Source organism: Mytilus trossulus, chromosome 4, assembly GCF_036588685.1.
Source record: "Mytilus trossulus isolate FHL-02 chromosome 4, PNRI_Mtr1.1.1.hap1, whole genome shotgun sequence".
Lineage (NCBI taxonomy): Eukaryota > Metazoa > Mollusca > Bivalvia > Mytilida > Mytilidae > Mytilus > Mytilus trossulus.
The window spans coordinates 25633263-25654501 of NC_086376.1; the positions used below are offsets into that span (position 1 = coordinate 25633263).

General features: G+C 31.4%; 1 protein-coding gene across 1 annotated transcript in view; it reads right to left on the reverse strand.

Annotated features, from left to right (window-relative positions):
- Positions 1-1022: 1022 nt before the first annotated feature.
- The window catches only part of LOC134714947 (neuronal acetylcholine receptor subunit alpha-10-like), a 37904-nt gene continuing 17687 nt past the window's right edge, over positions 1023-21239 (reverse strand). Inside the window, exons 2-5 of the mRNA XM_063576677.1 lie at positions 8874-8918; positions 8512-8621; positions 3964-4499; positions 1023-2146 (exon numbers count right to left, since the gene is read on the reverse strand). Of these exons, the coding sequence (XP_063432747.1) occupies positions 1593-2146; positions 3964-4499; positions 8512-8621; positions 8874-8918 (1245 nt within the window). The 3' untranslated portion in view covers positions 1023-1592. The remainder of the gene's footprint in view (positions 2147-3963; positions 4500-8511; positions 8622-8873; positions 8919-21239) is intronic.

Genomic DNA, 21239 nt, shown 5'->3' on the forward strand with positions numbered 1-21239 from the left:
CACAAAAGTAAATAACCCTTCATTCATATTCAGGCTCATAAATGTTATTGTAGACAACTAAGAGAAAAGAAATGTAATACAATAGTGTATAGAATTCTCAGTTTTGGGTTTGCAATATAGTATACTCAACCTGCCTCCCTCATGGCATTAAATCTAATTTGTTAGTAAAAAGAATTTAATCAATTTTATGTAAAATCTTAATGTCTAAATTCCTCTGTGGCGTCGGTATTTGATGAGCTGGGTCATCTGTTGTAGTCATTTGAAAGAAGAACAGCTTAAACCTTTTTGTTTACCCAGACAAGTTTAAATTGGCCAAATCAATTATCTTAGTCCAATTTCCCTCAAATTAAGCCAATATATCCTGCAAGTGTTTGGAGCGAGTGTTGTCTTTACCTACAATAATATGACCTTGATGGTTAATTACCGTTATTAAGGAATTTAAATTGGAAACCATAATCTTTTGAGGAATGGTTCTGACTAAATGTGACTTTATCTTACCCAAAAGCTTTGATTTAACACAAATATTACGGTCATGATGACATACGTTTAAAGAGGCATCCAGCTTGCTGCTTAATTCTCACAGAAATTGGTTCTTAACTGTAAAACAACAGCAGAAATCGGCACACTAATAAGTTTTTTAAAGTTTTATTTACCCTTCTGTAGCCATTGTTGTACGAATTTTTCAAACACCAATTGTATCAAAACTACAGATATAATGAATAAAAGAGACAGGCCATTTTGAACATATACTAGGGGGAAACTTGATGCAAAGCATTATTATTTACTGTTGCCTTGCATTTAATATAAAAAGAGTACTTTGTGGTAAATAAATCAAGATTTTTATAGAAAATCCAAAGCCTTTAATACAGAGATTTTTGTTATAAAATTTGAAACATAGATTACTCACTTGCTTTTCTATGATGTGCTAGTGTTTATTTTCTGCAAAAAAATCTGTATAACCTGCAAATTCCAAAATACCTCGTGCTGAGTCACTAAAGTCGAGCGCACCCTAAAAGGTGTACTTGATTTGGTCCATATTTGTATTTGTTCTAATCGATAACTACATTAATAAACTTATTTTAAGTAAATCAATGCTAGCACTGCATGCAATAATCCTATATCTATCGGTCATCAAATTGCCAAATATGATAGAACAAGGAGAAAGGCTGTGGATTTTCTATAAAATGTCCATATGTAAAGCATTAAAGCTACACAAGGGTACATAATCCTTAATCTTTTCTTAATCTGCCATGTGTAATTAGTCCATTCGTTTTACAGAATCATCAATAAAATAACTAAAATTAAATCGCGACTGAAACATACGCATCTTTCTACAAGTTGTAAATTAATCAAGTAGGGAAATTCAAATATCTAACATCAACACTAAATTTTACCTATGATATATCATACGCAAAGAACCTCTGTTAAATGGTTATCTCATTACAACTTATACTACTTATACTTATATCACAGATATACGAAACAATTAAAAGGTTAGAAATATTGAAATTATGTTACTTATCATGATGATATTCAACTAAACATTCATATGAAAGAAGAACTGAAAGGCAATATGACATTAGTAAGTTGCTTTAAACTTTTGGTTTCATCATTGGCTGGATGATTAAAATGGCAATAGATGATAATGTTGTTGCTGATAAAAATAACCAAAATAATATTCGATCCATAGTTAAAGCAACGAATCGCCAATCGTTCACTATACACTGATGTCTATCTTCATAATCTTGTTTATCAATTAAAAGTTTTAAATGATTTGTAATGCGCTCCTGTGTATTGTCAACTTCTACTTCCGATGCTATTTTTTCGTGAACATGATTGGCGTCCTTCTCAGTACTGTAGTTACCATTGTTACGAAAGTTAGGAATACTTCCATTGCAATTATTTCCTGTAATGTCCTCGTAAAACTGCGCTAGATAAATATCATTTTGTGGATAGTGACAATGAAGTCCATTCAACGGTCTCGGAGGTCGCAAACACATAATCTTTCCAAGAAAATTGAAGCAGATTATTCGAAGCCATTTTGGAACTGGTCTTTGGTGTGGTCCAACATGGTGTAACTGAAGAACAAACACTGTAAGAATGATAGACATGGAGGTCATTCCCATTGTGCAGGTCAAATATATTCCTGAAATATGTTTAAAACAATATTGAAATGAAGCAATGAAATTTGAAGAAAATATAACATAGACCATATCAGATTTAATTTAAATTGAAATTATATTAAAATGTGTTGACTGCAGTTCTGTGTACTATAATACCAGTGCTAACTAGCGTATACTATAAAAAAAAAACTAAGTCCAATCAATCTTCAATATGAAGAAATGATGAAAACATAATATTAAGCGAAATGAGTGAAAAAGATAACAACAAAATATTTTAATACGATCAAGAAAACTCAAAAACATAAAATTATTATGTTTAGATACGACCCAGACATGTAAAAAAACCCGAAAGGAGCCCTAAACGATTAAAAAGCACAAGGGTGGTCTATTTAAAACTAAAACGTGTTTCCGTTGATTTCGTCTTTAGCATTTAGGACTTATCTAACAGTCATTATGTTTACTGAACAAATTGTATAATGAATACTAGTGCAAGTTAATATGAAATTGGAAAACAAATTACGATTTCACTTGCTGAATATATTTTATATACATTTTGAATTAAAACAAACGCAAAGGGTAATTATAAAATCAAGAACCAGGAGGAGAAGATCTTAGAAAACATAGCAAAAAAATCATTATCGCGTTTATCATATTTAAAAAGCAATTCAAATCATGCAAATTATAACAATACTTTAAAGTGTATAATAGTTCTATTTATCGATTGATGAATTATAATACCATTCTTTTTGATATCAGGCATTTAAGTTTTTGAATGGCTTTAAGATGGCCTTTTTATACACGGAATTATGTTCAAAATTTCCTACTCGTGAGGAAAAAGTTCATATATCTAGGTGTGGCAAATTTTAATTATTTGTATTTTGTTGATGTATACAGGCTAGATGTACGCCATCTAAAAAAAACAGGATAGTTTTATAGATAAAACCATAAAGGTCTCGTGTTAACATGGACGTAGGTTCGACCTCTGATTGATTCAAATGAGTCTTAGAAATGATAATTGCTGCTCATTATATAAGGGCTAGGAATTAAGGAGCAAGAGAAAAGCGTTGTAGTCTCAGAGTTTGAATGATGGGTTCGAAAACTAGCTGGCGTGGTTGTTTTGTTAACTATGACATTCAAAATCGAAGTCTTCATGTCGGATTAGTACAACACAAGGATCATATTTCTGGTATTTTAACATATCCACGTCCTGATAAACATGTAATAACTGATGAATCAGTCCATTACATTTGTAGCTTAAATTAAAGCTTTATATTAATATTTCTCAGGTTACCTTAAATGCACTTGGATGAAACCATTGATTCACATTTTTTGGGGCTCCTCTTATTCATAAATCGTAATTATTATGAAACCACATCATTCGTATATTCAAGGTATATAGAAGCATGGAGTTCATTATCACTGAACTAGTATATATTTGTTAAATGGCAAGCTGAAGGACGCCTCCGGTGCGGGAATATCTCGCTACATTGAAGACCTGTTAGTGACCTTCTGCTGTTGTGTTTTTTTCTATGGTCGGGTTGTTGTCTCTTTGACACAATCCCCATTTCCATTTTTTTTAATTTTATTGTTTGTTTATTTGTTTTGGTGTATTCATTCAAAGAAAACTGTAAATAGTTATGTAAACCCGTTCTTAAAGTCAAATTTTTAAACCTTTATTTGTCAGAAGTAAAATCGTTATTTTCCTTGTTATTGTGATTTTTATTGTGCAGCTCAAATAGAGTACTCTCGTCAAAAGCAAATTTGTTATAAAAAGTTAAAATAACCCGAATTGATCATACTCAACAAAATATGTACTCTTGATTTTTTTTTTAAAACTTACCAATTAATGGAACAAACTCAGATGTTGCTGGCATATTTTCTGCAATAAGTAACATGAATACAGAAAACGCCAAAAGAACGGTTATTCCAAGCGTAATTTTCTCTCCTGAATCTGGTGGCAACCAAAAACCTAACAAACTCAGTATAGACAGCCACAAACAAGGAAATATTATATTAAATAAATAGTATAATGTTTTTCGACGTATAACTATAGTAAATGTAACGTCCGGATACGGTACCGGACAACATGCGTAGTATACTTCATTTCGGACAACTCGTATATCAAGAAGTTCCCATTCTCCGCTGTACACATAGTTAGATAAATCTACAAAGGTTGAACGGTTTGTTAAATCAACCTGAAATCCATCATAAGTCCACGATCCAAATTTCATTACACATGTTTGATCGTCAAAAGGGAAAAATGTTATATCAATTTTACATGAACTTCTAAATTTTGCAGGCGGTGGCCAGAAAACTGTTCCATTACACGATACCATAGCTTTACTCTGCATGTAACCTGAGGTGAAGTCGTCAGCACTGAAATGTAAAACTGAAATTGGTAATGGGTAAGACAGCAACTCAAACACACTATTGTAAGAAAAACATTTTAAAGAATTTATTGACTCGATCGACCCAGAAGCCAAATAGAGGCAAATGAATGTTATATATATATTATATTTATTTATCAATAAACTTCATCAAAAACCCAGATCACTTATATCTTAAAATAATGCACTGAACAGTATGTCCATACTAGTATCTCATCGACATTTAAAGAACGATTTTTCCATGTGTATTAAATCATATTCATGTCATCCTGATATGTGTACTTAGTATCACATATTTGTTAAAACAAAACAATCTGTTTTCCCTGGGTCAAATGATCGGCTGATGTTGGGCTAATTTTGTTTTTAATGTAAAGCCACACCAGCCCTCATCGACTCTATTCTGGTTTTTGAGATTCATTCAGAATCTTTTAGACTTGATAAACTGAAGCTTGTCCTGCAACCAGTACGATTTGTAAAACTGTTTGAACAATGCAACAATACAAATAAGTCTCTTATGTTCAATTCTGTATCATTTTTAAAATGGCATCCTATGTTATGACGTAGTTGCTTGAAAGTATGATAAAATTTAGAGCTGATCAGGTCTGATTACGGATATTATTGATTAATCGTTGGAACGTTAATAAGATGACGAGGTTGTTGGAGTTTAAGAATGAATAAATAGATGAAAAAATGAAAAATCTTTATTCAATTGTTTAATTTTTGTTTTCTCGATTTAACTTTCAAAGGCTTAATATGTTTTTGATAGATAAATCATTACATTTAATTTTCTAAATCAGCCCTCATTTTATCTTTTGGTTCATATCGGTCCATATCTGGATAGTAGGCTAGTTGTCTCAGTTGCTATCATTACTCATCTTCTTATATGTATATTAAGTATTATAGTTTGCTCAATCCAAATAAATGAAGTTCATGACAAAGAGAGAAATAAACGGTATTATGATGATTAAAATTGTTAGAATGTTGATGGCGATACGTAACAGATCCGACGGATGTATTTGTCTTTCACATTAGGTTGTGTAATTTAGTTTTGTATCATGACTTGACATTAGTAATAAATAGAACAAACAACTTAACTTAAGTCAGAAAAGAAAAATACTGTGTTCCTCTTTATCGTAGAAAATCGAATTTATGAATGATTTTTTATTACCAAGAACTAATAATATACTTATAAAGACAATTAGTATTTATAAGTTACAGTGCATGTGTGAACATATTTACATTAACCAGACAAAGAGGCATTCACATTAACAGTTTCAATGTATCGACGAAGTGTTCTAATGCTATTTTATTACTTGAGGAAAACAGTTTACATAATTTTAAGGTGTGTCAATTTTTCTTTCGAAATTCTAACAACTATTTTCTTTTATTATCTTATGATTTACACGACAAAATATAATGATACTCGTCACCAATTTCTTTATTTCACCCTAGCCATAAGAAAAGACACACTTATGTCATATCCGTGTCTCAACTAGTAAATAGTGACTTTCACATCTAAAATTTAAATGGAAGATTTGTAAATATTACTCTTTAAAATTTCTTTTTAATATATTATAACATATGTTTGTAAAGGTGTAAAATTTTCAGTAAATTCCTGTATAAACTGGTCTTTCAGTCCTTCACATTTACAATCAAGACAGCAGACAAATAACCTTACTGATTCCAAGTATTTGAAATCAAACAATTGTCTAATATGTGGGGTTTATTTTATATACAAACATAGCAATTAACACTCAAATCTATAATTATTCGAAGAAATAAACAAAAAACTTGTATAAGAAAGAAGAGTTAGTATTTTTTACAATGTTAAAGACGACATGAAAATGGTACCATACGAACTTTGGCATGAATTGAAATTGGGTATCTACCAGTTATCTCTGTATACCATGATGTTTGAAGTCGCATATTTTATAAATAGTATAAACTTACAAAATCGAAAATATATTTCAAAGTTCAGGAAACCCACAATTTCCACACCCTTACCAGAGTTTATATCTGTAAATTAGTTTTATTGAATATATCTAATTGATCGAAAAAAGTAAACTCACACAAATTCTGAACTCCAAGAAAAATTCAAAAAGGAAAGTCCCAAATCAAATGGCAAAATTAAAAGTTCAAACTCATCAAACGAATGGATAACAATTGACATTCAAAAGGGTTTTTGTTATACGTTTTTGAACGCAAGTTGAATCAAAATAGTATAATTAAGATAACGAAGATTCATCGATCGAACGAACGGAACAGTTTTGTTAGTTCTATAACATTCAAAGTATGGATTGCACAATTTATTACTACATGTATAAACTTGTATGCTAACAAAACATCTGCAGGTTTTAGCTGTATAAATATATATTGATTCATTTTAAGTTTGCGTGTAAAATTAATCATTGCCCGATGAAAAAAAACATTTTTATCAAACCTTACATAATGTCATTCTGAACAAATAAAGAGGATAATTTATTGCATAAGGGTATTGGAAGAAACGTTTGGACTAAACAAGAATGACAAATTATACAGCTACAATGTAAAAGCTAGAAATTCAAGTTTGCGTAATCAGAAACACTGACAGTTCCAAAGACAACTAGTCATTTTAGAGTTAAACGATTTATCTTCAAACGTATGTTTTTTTTCTGAATTAACAGGCATTACTCTATTTTCTGCGTATATGTTTTAGATCACTTGACCCGCAGGGCGAATTTGAGACATTAGTATCACTAAGCGACGGTTGTTTATCGACCTTGAACTTAAAATCTAATAATTTCGTCTGAAATTACATAGCAAAAGCGACCAACTTTGGCAAAGTTAACATCAAAGAATTAAGTTATAAAAAGTGTCAATATGGCATTTTTTTCTGAAAATACAGCACAGTGGTTAAATGCTTGTATTTTGATAATATACCTTGTAGAAAAATCCTTATATGAGTTTTTGCCTAAAAAAATTCAATTTACTCATCATCGGACCTTTTGCCTATATTTTGTTTTACTTTTGCAGCCGAAATAATCATATTTCTGGGCATGTGTTCGTCTGTGTGAATTGTATAAATATGAATTTCCAAGTGCGATAAGGACAGGAATCATACATTTGGTGCCTTGTGAAGGGAGAATAATACGCTTTCAGTACGTATGAACACTTCAAATAACTCGTTAAGAAGTCAACAATTATTTCCATATCCAAGATTCTCTTCTATAACCATGGTAGTCTCAATTTGCCGACTATTCTGACCCGACCCTTTTTAATCCATATGATATATTTATTTCATTTTCAAAGTCAATGTTCAGTCATAGGTTTATAAAACCCCTTCATGATTTGGAATTATAAAGCCACGTCCAGTTGGAATAGAAATACATGTGTAGGCAAAATAATTCTTTATTTGCAGGTTATCAAACACTTGAACCATTTTACATTAGAAAATACCTGTACCAAGTCAAGATTATGACAGTTGTTAACCATTCGTTTGATGTATTTGAGCTTTTGATTTTGCCATTTGATTAGATACTTTCCGTTTTCAATTTCCCTCGGAGTTTAGTATTTTTGTGAGACTACTTTTTTAAATCTTTTTGATGGATTTGTAAGGAGCTTTTGCAAAGCAAATAAAACAATAGTACCGCTATTCAATAGTCATGAATCGATTTTAATGAATCAAATCCGAGTCACAAATCAAAACTTAGGAAACAACATCAACTATTAAAGAAAACAAAATGAAGCAACAGAAACAATGAACTACCACAAAAAGAAAATGCAAACTCACATAACAACGTACCATGTGATAACAATTGCCATATTTCTAACTCGATACAAGACATCGCATCTCAGTGAAAGGTAATCGAATGTTTTTCATGGGATAAATTGAAATTTCTTCCCCCTATCAGTGCTCAAAAAATTACTTGTATTCGTCGATCACTTGAAAATATACATGAAATACTGATCCCAATTTGTTTGACTCCCAACAGTCAATCTAATGATCAATTAATGCCTCTCACCTGTTATACAGTACTATATCTGGCAGCCATATTTTTTCACATGGCATCCTTAGTATTTCTAGACCATTGTAATCAGCGGGGTCCCACACTAGTCTTTCATCAATCCATTCCTATGGATAAATAAACCATCAATTCATTCAGAGAAAATATATTGCATTTTGTCAAAGTATAATCTTATCGGTTTTTGTATTTGCATTTTTATCTAATCATTTTTCCATGAAGTTAATTTATTTAATTTTATTCAAAGCTTACACTTTTAAAATTAAAAAAACAACTTAGGAAATAATGTTTTGAAACAAGATTAGTCATTTATGTTTAAGTAGTCGATACTAGTAGCAAATAACCAAATAATGTATAAATACCTGTTCTAGCCAAACGTTAGTTGTCAATACCTGGTTTACTTCATCCTGCAAAATTAAATCAGGACAGTTATTTGAAAATGATTTAGTGAACAATTCAATATCATCACATGCTTCACAAGTTGGTTATTTTTTTCGGATGGAAAATATACATGTTTTTAAAAAGTCTTCGTTATGAATTATTGTCTGAATATCTGTTTAGAAATTTGGTCTTTCAAGAACATTTGTGTTTTGCAGTTTGACAGGCTTTGTCATACTTTTACCTAGAAATAACGAAACAATAGACATGGTCATGGTAGTAAAATACTCATATGCTGTTGACAAGATAAAAAAAGGAAAACAAATAATAAGCTCTAGTCCTTTGACTCATAGATCTAGAGAGGTAATGACGTATACACATTTGTTTATTTGATGTACATGGGAGTTCTTTACAGCTTTTTGGCTGTCGTGTTGATAATTTATGCACAAATCATTACAAACACTCTTAGTGCTTTAGCTTTTATTCAAATTCAGCATCAAAGAAGAACGCACCTGAGTTACACCTTTTTCCTTACAGATTTAATTAAACAGATAATCGATATCAAAGTCATTGTGATAAAGTAGGTTTCCTTTGACAACATAACAATTCGAATTCAACATTTTCGTGAATTTCAAAGAGTTAATGTAAAAACATGAATTTATCGGTAGATAATATTGGATTACTAGTCAAGCTTTTATATTCATTTCAAATACAGTAATGCCTGTAATTGAACGTATGTAAAGTGACACATAGTATATAAGTGTATTAGGTTTTGGTTGTCATGACTATGTATGACGGTAAACTTTTGTACCTTTATATATTCGAACTATTTCGTATGCATCAGAAAATAAAATCAAGTCCTTACAGTTATAAATTCGAAAGTATATTAAATGTAACAATATTGACAGTAAAATGGTAGGAATTATTGCATCTTTTTTGTTTGTGAATATCCGTTTGTCTGTTTTTCCAGGGGAATTGTAGGCTCTACAATCACATATCAGCGGGTTATAATATAGATAGCTTCCATAGAGGAGCTGTTTATAGAGTAATATCCTCAATATATTGTATAATAGTTCCAGGCTAACTACCACATGACTTTTTAATCTTTCCTTACAGATTTATTATAGATATAAAAAGATATGGTATGATTGCCAAGGATACGACTCTCCCTCCAAGTCACGTTTTGTAAAAGTAACCTATTATAGGTCAAAATACGGCCTTTTAACACAGAGCCTTGGCTCACACCGCACAGTAAGCTATAAAGGGCCCTACAGGTGACTAATGTAAAACCATTGAAACATGAAAACCAACGGTCTAATCTATATAAAAATGAGATACGTGAAATACGTATGAAGCATATCAACAAACGACAACCACTGAACATCAGGTTTTTGACTTAAGGCAAGTTTAAACAAAAGGCAGCGGGTATAAACGTTCCAATAGGTACCGCCCTTCACTCTTACCGGAAACAATAGTGTAACTTCCAAACATAGAAAGACACATTATAAAAAACATATTGAAATGCCTTAATTCATTCAAAAGACATATTATTACAAGTAAAATCACAAAAATACTGAATTCCGAGGAAAATTCAAACCGGAAAGTCCCTAATCAAATGGCAAATTCAAAGGATAAAACACATCAAACGAATGGTACAGACATTTTCAAATAAAGAAAATGGTGAATTGAACCTGGTTTTATAGCACTAAACCTCTCACATTTATGACAGTCGCATCAAATTCCGTTATTTTTACAACAATGCGTGAACAAAACAGACATAATCGGTAAAATAGTAAAAAAATGGTAACAGCAGTCATCACTGAGTGCACAAGTGAACATACACTGAAAGAATAAATTTAATCTATGACACATGTAAATACAAAATAAATAAAATAAGGGGTGATATGTTAAACAGAAAGGAAACCATAATCATGAACATAATACGGCCAAATTAGAATAATGTACACAGGTAATTAAAAATTATTTAGTTGTAAGGTATACAGTATAAATGGAGAACAAAAAAAGTCATACAAATTACTCATCAAAGCTGGTATAAAGTCAAAAATGGAGAGACGAAATATAACACTAAATAAGTAAACATTAACATTACAAATTGTATCAACACGAAAGTACGATTTGAGAGTACTCGCAGTAAGTGACAGCTAGTTAATAGCCAAATACAATTAAAAATAAAAACATCATGCATCTGAGACTAAAACAAATCCCAGGGATTAAGATTTATGTCTACATTTAAGATAATTGTTTAAACTAAAATGTGATGTATCTCATTAAAGAAAGTATATTTATTTTCTTTCAAAAGAGCAAGAAAATACCAATTTTCATATGAAAATATCACCTGCCTTAGACTAATATTTACATAATCAGCTGACACTAACTATCGCTGGTGTTTATGCAATCAGACATAAAACTAAATGTGGCTGCATGACGGTAATAGATGTGGTTGACATACTTTGATATGAGCGTCACTGATGAGTATTATGTAGACGAAACGCGCGTCCTGCGTATCAAATTATAAGCCTGGTACCTTTGATTACTATTTAGGCACATGTTCTTGCAAATTTTGCTGGATAGAATTTACTTTTGATTTCGCCCCCTTTGTAATCGTGATCAGCAGATAAACACGGCGGAAATGAAAGAACAATCAAAACAAAAATAATACAGGAAAAGCAATTTACTCTAAAATAATGGTATTATGGATAACAAAAACACTGATAAACTACAAATTTAATGCCAAAAAAAAGTGTGGTATAAATGTATTGATATAATGGTTCTGATATTTTATTTCTAAAAGGATGTTGTAGAAATGTCAGTTGCATTAAATGGATACTTTATTCAGGAAAGATATATACATGCAATGAAAAGAAGGATTCGGTATGTATAGAAAAATCAAAAATAGAATTTAACGTAGGGAATGGTTTTTAAACAAATTTCACATAAAAGTCCAGGAACCGAATAAAAGGTTTTGGAAGCATAATATTATATAACAATGATCATAAAATGAGACATAAAACATTATATGTATATCTTTTGTTCGTAAACACATTTGTATACCTTATGAAACAATAAAAGACAATTTATAAAGACTACTGAAAAGAACGTAAGTATCAATTTCAATGCGAATACGCCAGATTTCAAAACTTTATGAAGCTTTAGATGGTACAAACATTTAAAAGATAAACCAAAAAGGTAAAACAAATGCGTTCAATTTTGTCTGAGAGAATTTGATTACGTTATTTATTAATGGAGAAATTACAGACAGAAAGGTTTGTATTAGCATCACAACTAAACATGAAATAAACAGAGCAGACAATTATATGTTATTCATTTAATTAAATGTTATTTAACAAAGACATCATTACAAAGACCATTAATTCACTTTAAATTGTGTCTCTTGAGTTTCAAGGAACTTCATTCACCGATAATTATTACTATGTTGTTCCAAATCAAAAGATATTTTTCATGTTAAAACTTTTGCCCTAAAATATGTTGAATGTGGTTTCTGATATATCATATTAAAATCTAATAGGCTCCAGTTCTTTTGTACCAATGCTATTATTGACATATTACTTTTGTGAAAATAAGTTTAACATCATTTTAAAATACAATAAAATCGTAATCGTTATTCGCCAATACTACATCTTCTTGTACTTTTCTGAAATTCGTTTTATTTTATTTTTTGTCTGTCCTATACGTAATTTTCTTCCTCTCTGTACATAGTTATCAAAAGTACCAGGATTATAATTTTATACGCCAGACGCGCGTTTCGTCTACATAAGACTCATCAGTGACGCTCAGATCAAAATAGTTTAAAAGCCAAACAAATACAAAGTTGAAGAGCATTGAGGACCCCAAATTCCAAAAAGTTGTGCCAAATACGGCTAAGGTAATCTACTCCTGGGGTAAGAAAATCCTTAGTTTTTCGAAAAATTCAAAGTTTTGTAAACAGAAAATTTATAAAAATGACCATATAATTGATATTCATGTCAACACCGAAGTGCTGACTACTGGGCTGGTGATACCCTCGGGGACGAAACGTCCACCAGCAGTGGCATCGACCCAGTGGTGCAAATAGTTATCAAAAGTACCAGGATTATAATTTTATACGCCAGACGCACGTTTCGTCTACATAAGACTCATCAGTGACGCTCAGATCAAAATAGTTTAAAAGCCAAACAAATACAAAGTTGAAGAGCATTGAGGACCCCAAATTCCAAAAAGTTGTGCCAAATACGGCTAAGGTAATCTACTCCTGGGGTAAGAAAATCCTTAGTTTTTCGAAAAATTCAAAGTTTTGTAAACAGAAAATTTATAAAAACGACCATATAATTGATATTCATGTCAACACCGAAGTGCTGACTACTGGGCTGGTGATACCCTCGGGGACGAAACGTCCACCAGCAGTGGCATCGACCCAGTGGTGTAAATAGTTATCAAAAGTACCAGGATTAAAATTTTATACGCCAGACGCGCGTTTCGTCTACATAAGACTCATCAGTGACGCTCAGATCAAAATAGTTTAAAAGCCAAACAAATACAAAGTTGAAGAGCATTGAGGACCCCAAATTCCAAAAAGTTGTGCCAAATACGGCTAAGGTAATCTACTCCTGGGGTAAGAAAATCCTTAGTTTTTCGAAAAATTCAAAGTTTTGTAAACAGAAAATTTATAAAAATGACCATATAATTGATATTCATGTCAACACCGAAGTGCTGACTACTGGGCTGGTGATACCCTCGGGGACGAAACGTCCACCAGCAGTGGCATCGACCCAGTGGTGCAAATAGTTATCAAAAGTACCAGGATTATAATTTTATACGCCAGACGCGCGTTTCGTCTACATAAGACTCATCAGTGACGCTCAGATCAAAATAGTTTAAAAGCCAAACAAATACAAAGTTGAAGAGCATTGAGGACCCCAAATTCCAAAAAGTTGTGCCAAATACGGCTAAGGTAATCTACTCCTGGGGTAAGAAAATCCTTAGTTTTTCGAAAAATTCAAAGTTTTGTAAACAGAAAATTGATAAAAATGACCATATAATTGATATTCATGTTAACACCGAAGTGCTGACTACTGGGCTGGTGATACCCTCGGGGACGAAACGTCCACCAGCAGTGGCATCGACCCAGTGGTGTAAATAGTTATCAAAAGTACCAGGATTATAATTTTATACGCCAGACGCGCGTTCCGTCTACATAAGACTCATCAGTGACGCTACTTGTCAAACACATATTGAATCAGTCTTTTCAGGCTGCACTTAGTCAATTTTGAACAACTCTGAACAATAGTCTCGTAGTGTCTCTCGGGTATCATATATGTTGCCTTTCTTTTAAGACCATTCGTATTTTTGAATAGTCTTAATGTCTGGGGTAAAATTACGTAGAGATAATATATCCGATCAAAACAGGAATGCACTGCTTACATGAATATACGCTTGCAGTAACGTCTGTCCTTGAACAACACCACTATATAATTCCAATTCTGCTGTATTCAACAGCATTCCTATTTATTTCATTAAGTACTTGTTTTATTGCTCCATAATTTGATGGAATATTAACTAATCTATAAAGTACCCAAGAAGATATTTGATAAATATGCATATCGGTTATTTGGCGCACCTGATATATATGATATATGACAACTGTCGCACAAGGACTGTAGTCAATTTTAAAATCTATGTATATGGGTCGTCATTCTCTTAGGTTAAATGCGTTTCCCGCTGTTTTGGTTTGTGACCCGGATTTGATTTTTTCCATCGATTTGTGACTTTTGAACATCGGTATACTACTGTTGCCTGTTTTTTATATACCATATACCATATTATTTTATATGAATTACTATACCTTAAATGCAGTAAAATATGGAATACCCAGGACTATTGTCGTACAAGCCATGGAAGGAAATCGAGGTGAAGTTAAATCACCAGAATGTACTGCCGTCATATATATAAACAGTCAGTATATTTGTATGATAAAAGGATTTCTATCATATCTTCATTAAACCGGCACATGGACGTTAAAGCACAAATTCCTTTGAATGGCATGTTAAAAAAAATCACAAATGCTATCCAAGAGAACATCAAAGTTCATTTGTGAGGTGTTGTTAAATTTCAATGAAGAGTTCCGTTTTTGCTGCAAATGATACCAGATATAATGCAAACAAGTGGCGCATGATTTGTAGTGTAAAATGAAGCATTTTGGGTGAAACTGATTCTTCTAATGTTGTTTAACGTTCAGTTAGTAGAATAGCATTGTAAATTCGGGAATTATAAAGAACAGGAAAACAAGGGAACGACAACCAAAGGAAAGAAACACGACATCTTCATCTAGATGAAACGTGTACGTAAATGTGTATGTATACATATGGTTTCTAATTGTGTTTAAATACAAGATAAATTTAAACGATATCACGAAGAATAGCAGCAATAAATTTCGTAATTGCTAATAAACGCTGCTGAGATATTTTTTCCCACTCGGATGAGAAATGACACGCTCTATCGTTTTTTTTTATCAATCCAACAAATAATTATAAGACTCATAAAGTATGTTTATTTTCAATATTACTTCAAAAACAACATAAAGCAAATTAATCAAGTGTCTAAAACGGTTGTTCTGTGTCAGCATTAAATGTTTTGTAGAGTTTTTATTCATAATCAAAGTTATCAGGAGAATGCACAATGATTAATAGCGCATTTATAGGAATTGTCTCATTATTTATTGTAATCTTTAAACTGTGAGGCATCATTCAACGTAGATTTTTTTCTTATTAGAAAATATTTTCCACCTGTATTAATCTAATAAGTATAAATACTAACAGCAGGTCTAAAACAACACCAGATGTGTTTTTCTTTCATCAATTGGTATATATAATTACATATTTATCTACCGTAAACAATCCTATTGAGTGTAATTTTCTTGAGATAACATTGCTATGTTTTAACAACATATTTCCGATGAAAATTGGCAAATTGAATGCAAATCAGAACGTTCTGATTTACTTTTTGAATTTGCGTTTTATTTGTTTATTTTATTTTGGCTTAATGGTAACACCACGTCTTATATTTCTCACTTTAGTTTTACATATGAAAAAGAATGAGATGTGCTAAGATTACCAATGACACAACTATCCACTAGAGACCAAATGATGACGATGTACGCTATAAACAACAACGAAAATTGTTTTGTTATACATTATGCCGTTGTTTTTTTCGTTTGAATTGTTTCGGGTTCTTTTATAGCTAACTATGTGAAATGGGATTTTCTTATCATTGAACCCCGTACTATAGCATATAATTGATCGCATCAACTTTCTATGAACTCTGGTAGATAGTTGTTTCATTTGCAATTATACCACATCTCTCTCACACTGTTAAACATCTTCTGCTTTTTATACATCACCCCTCATGCGGTTATATTATCGTTTTGAATTTCCTAAAAGTTCGGTATTTTTGTTATTTTACTTTTTGGTAGTAAGTTTAAATAATAGTCTATATGAGATTGATTTAATGCAATATTATTTTAAGGGAAATATTAGAGAAGCCCAGGAAAAAAGTAAAATCACAAAAGTACTGAACACTGAAGAAATTGACAAAGGAAAGTACCTAATTAGATGGCATAATCAAAAGCTCAATCACATCAAACTAATGAATAACAACTGTCATATTCCTAATTTGGTACAGGAGTAAGACATATGTAGAATGTTTCAGACAATTGTATGATTATCTTTGAAGTCCTCCAGAATTCATCAAACTGTTCATACATGTTATTCACTCAGATCTTTGATTTTTTTCAGCAACATACAAATATCAATATGCGATAACAATAATAGCTTTAATACCATTATCAATTAAACGTATGAAGAAAGTTTTATTCTGATTGATAGATTAATATCTCTTTAATGCAATATACTAACACATCAATTTGTCTTTTGAATTGCAAGATATACAATCCACATTTGATAAAATTGGTGATAACACATTTTTCGAATCAGCACTTTTTTTTTTATTTTGCATTTTTACCGTTTATATACAACTACTTTAAGATAAGTTTGTAAAGAGTCTAGGCATATTAAAGCAGATGGCCGTGAGGACTATAAAAAGATCCCTTAATTTGTTTTAACAAATTTTTGCAATTTTGCATTTCTTATTTGAGTTTTTTTCCGTGAGAACTAGTTATTATGATCCGATATTCAAATCGATTTTAAAATCTATGATTGAAATTTAAATTTTTCATTTGTTTTTTTATCAAAAATTTTAATCGACTTCATTCCATTGGAAAGACAAAAACAAGTAGATGACTTGTAACAAGTCTATACATTTTTCTTAATTTTCTTAATCCTATAAGATCATTATCATTGATTGTTCATACCTCGTGGAGTGTCGAAAAATATGAACTATGAAACATGTATCCTAGAATTGACTTTCTCTTTCTTATGTGATATCTTATACCTGTTATAATCCATGCATTCAGGTAAATTTTGATAATGTAATTACGTTCTAGTATTGATTATATCCAAATGAGTTGTGTAAAGATTATATATTTTTACTCAAATGTTTCAGTAGTATCCTAATGACTTTTGTAAATTCTTTCCACAGAAGATAACGTGTTCTAGTGTTGAACTTTCAGACAGGGTTTTGGCAAAGTGGATCTTATTTCAAAACAAACAATTAGAAGCATTCGCTGAACCTCATTTGTGTAAAGTTGTAGCTTTGTACTTACGGTTTTAACTTTAGACAAAGTCATGCTGTGATAGGATTGATTGATTGATCGATTGCTGTTTGCTTTACGCCGCATTAGCACACAAAGGCTATATCGCGGGGATGATATGTTAGGAAGTCTGATTCAAATAGTTATCAAAAGTACCAGGATTTTAATTTTATACGCCAGACGCGCGTTTCGTCTACATAAGACTCATCAGTGACGCTCAGATCAAAATAGTTAAAAAGCCAAATAAATGCAAAGTTGAAGAGCATTGAGGACCCAAAATTCCTAAAAGTTGTGCCAAATACGGCTAATGAATAACGTTTTTTCTTTAGGAATTTTTATAAGAATATTTTTATTGCAAAGTAAATTTATAATTCTGCAGTATAATAACATAAGACGCTTACACTGCTTTCGACGCAACCGATCCTTTTTTGAATGCCTGAATTTGGACCTTTATATGCATGACATTTATACAGCAATGGGTCTCTATCGCTGCTGGTTGACTATAACTAGCTGAGTTTTCAGTCCTTTAGTACTGAATGATGTATGAAATAATTTGGTCAAATAGCTCTTCCACTGTTTCGGCTTTAAGCATCATTGGCTTTGAGTATAAGGCTTTGATCGTTCAATACAAGCGCGTCTGGCGCATGAACTCTAAAAAGGACTGTTTTGCTTTTCTTAGTATTGATTGCTGAGATTCGAATATCTGTAGACTACTGTTGCCAATTAAAATGTCCACTGGTTTGAATTTATAAACATTCAAGACAACTACCTGGTAAATTGAGTACAAAAACATATTGCCCGGGTTAAGAAAAAAACTACAGGTTTTATTGGTTGCTTTAGTTCAATATTGCAACAACCTAAGAAATGTAGGGACCATTTATCAAGGATATTTCAATTTTAACCAACGATCCCACAGGTATGGTATATAATATAATATAGATTTATATCTAACATAGTGTGTAAAACATATTGAATCACACAGTTGAGACTGGTATCATTATATATCAAAATAATCAGGACTGCGACAAGACAGGAAATTATAAACAAAACACTTACTTTTCATATTAAACATAACTGGCACAAACAAAGAACAATGTATAGAAGCTTAAACTGACAATGTAATTCGATGCACCAAGAATTAAATCTAAATGTTACCTGTAACCATGTTTGTTGCTTTTTCATTGCTATCTTTTGTCACCTTTAATTGAAAACGGAAACGTGGGATGTGTCAAAGAGACAACAAGTTAATACTTTCGTCAAAAGTAAAGCTAAGTTGAATCACACGTAGCGATATATGTCTACCTCTAAAAACAAACAATAGCAGAAGAATATTTTAAAAGAGAGGCGAAAGATACCAGAGGAACAGTCAAACTCATAAATCGAAAATAAACTGACAAAGCCATGGATAAATATGAAAAAGACAAATAGACAAATAACAGTAACTTGAATAATGTTAGTAATCCCTCAGCTTAACAAAAGGTATTTACATTTCTTTCCAAAAAGAAAGGAATAATCATATCGCCGACAATGTAACCTCCTCCAGTATAATTAATTAAACAGAAGTAAAGTAATAGGAGAATGTTGGAAAGCAATGAATTATTAATTGATAATTTGGGTTACTGTCATTAATATCATTAGTTTCATATGACGTAAGTTTCTTGTCGAAAAGTGAAATGGCAAAGTTGTTCAAGGGTAATAAAGATGTTATCATGAAAACAATGTTTTATTTTGTTCTCCCGTTTCCTGTTCGTATTTAATTATTAGAGATTCACTGAGCATCGCAAACAATGTGTTGTTGCAACTAATGACAGAATGCACGGAATTCTAAAGATAGTGCTTTACATTGTATTAATGTTGAATATAGTTATGTAATAAAATTCATGTTATATCTGATTTCAATCAGTACTTTGATTTAATTTTATAACTTATTCTAATATGACGTGCTTCTTTCGCTTTGTGAATAAAGCCATGCTCTAAATCCAATAAAATTTGTTTGCACATGCGTATATTGACTACTGCAGAATAATGCATTTTATCAAATTGACATGCATCTAATATATTTCATTAATTTATACACTTCCAAACTCTTAAAAGATGCAAGTGTTGTTACTAATTCATTTGTTATGACTGAAATGTGTTGCTTTGGGAAATTGACATATTTGACCTAGATACGCAACCGTTCATGCTGGCTGTATAGAAAATTCGAAACGGAAAGTCGCTAATCAAATGGCAAAATCTAAAGCTCAAACACATAAAACGAATGTTATACCAATGAGTTTAAGATAGGTACGTATTCTTCATTAATGTTGCTTATTGTGCTATTTTTCTTGATCTTTTGTCGTCCATTTATCGAGATGACAACGAGGGATTTTAAATTCAAAGAAGCAATTAAGTATATACTTTTCAGTCTGTTCTTCGGTAACCTTTTCAGAGATCGTCAATGTTCATTAACTCATCTTATTAATGAACTTACATTTATTTAATTCATTTACAACTTGCCTTCCTTTGGAAATTCTTTTTTTAATTTAAGAGATTGTCTTTTCGTCCACGTACTTTTTCGGTAACGGAATCCTATAAGAAATGGTTTCATTAAAAAAAAAATAGTAAAATAACTCAGAGGAAAATATTGTTAGTAGTAAAAACTAGCCGTTGTCGTTTGATATGAATGTTTAATCTAAACTTTTACAAGAAATCATTGACAACATAGGATGATTATTATTAGTAGTATTATATTATTATATAAATAATATATAAATGGAAATATTACCCAACAATGTTTTTTTTTTTTAAATTAAAGAGAAATCTGTATTTCATTATGTACATTATTATCTATAGAAGCCATTGACGCCTATTGGTCTAACAATGCTTATATTTTCAAAATTGAGGAACAAGTTTATTTTGTCCATTTGATTGAATGATTATCGATGGCAATCGTTTGGATGATAGATACAACCCACATGTCAGAAACAGCTTCCTTGTTCGTAGGTATACTAAGAAAATTAATTACATGCCTGAAATTTCTTTCACCTGAGGCATACTACTGAATATCAGTCATTATCTCTTTCCGATAACTTTTATCCTTTCAAAATATTTGCATAGTATAAAGTCTTGTTTTACAAGGTTAATTTAAGTCAACGAACAACAGATGTACCCTTTACATATTCAGTTTAAATGTAAAACAAGTTTTAGGTTGCTTGCCGAATAAATCGATGACCGGTAATAAAAAGGAACATCACAAAAATACTGAACTCCGAGGAAAATTAAAAAAGGAATGTTCCTAATCAAATGGCAAAATCAAAAGATCAAACACATCAAACGAATAGATTAAATGATTATGCTATAATGCATACAAAGAATTTGGTTGCCTAATGCATTGTTTGTTATCAGTGATGTCCTACCATTGTATATATATATATATATTCCCTAAAGCCGGTACCGTCGGACCGACGATGTCTGATCAGGAATGTTGACTGGCACCAGGTTCTTGTAGAACTATTGATTTCACATATGTATATAAGATAAGAAGCAAACACATATAGATGTCCTTCGGTTATTTCTAGGATATATAAATTGTATCGATGTGTTGCTATCTCATTGACTTTTATCCCACATCTGGGTTTTCTTCATA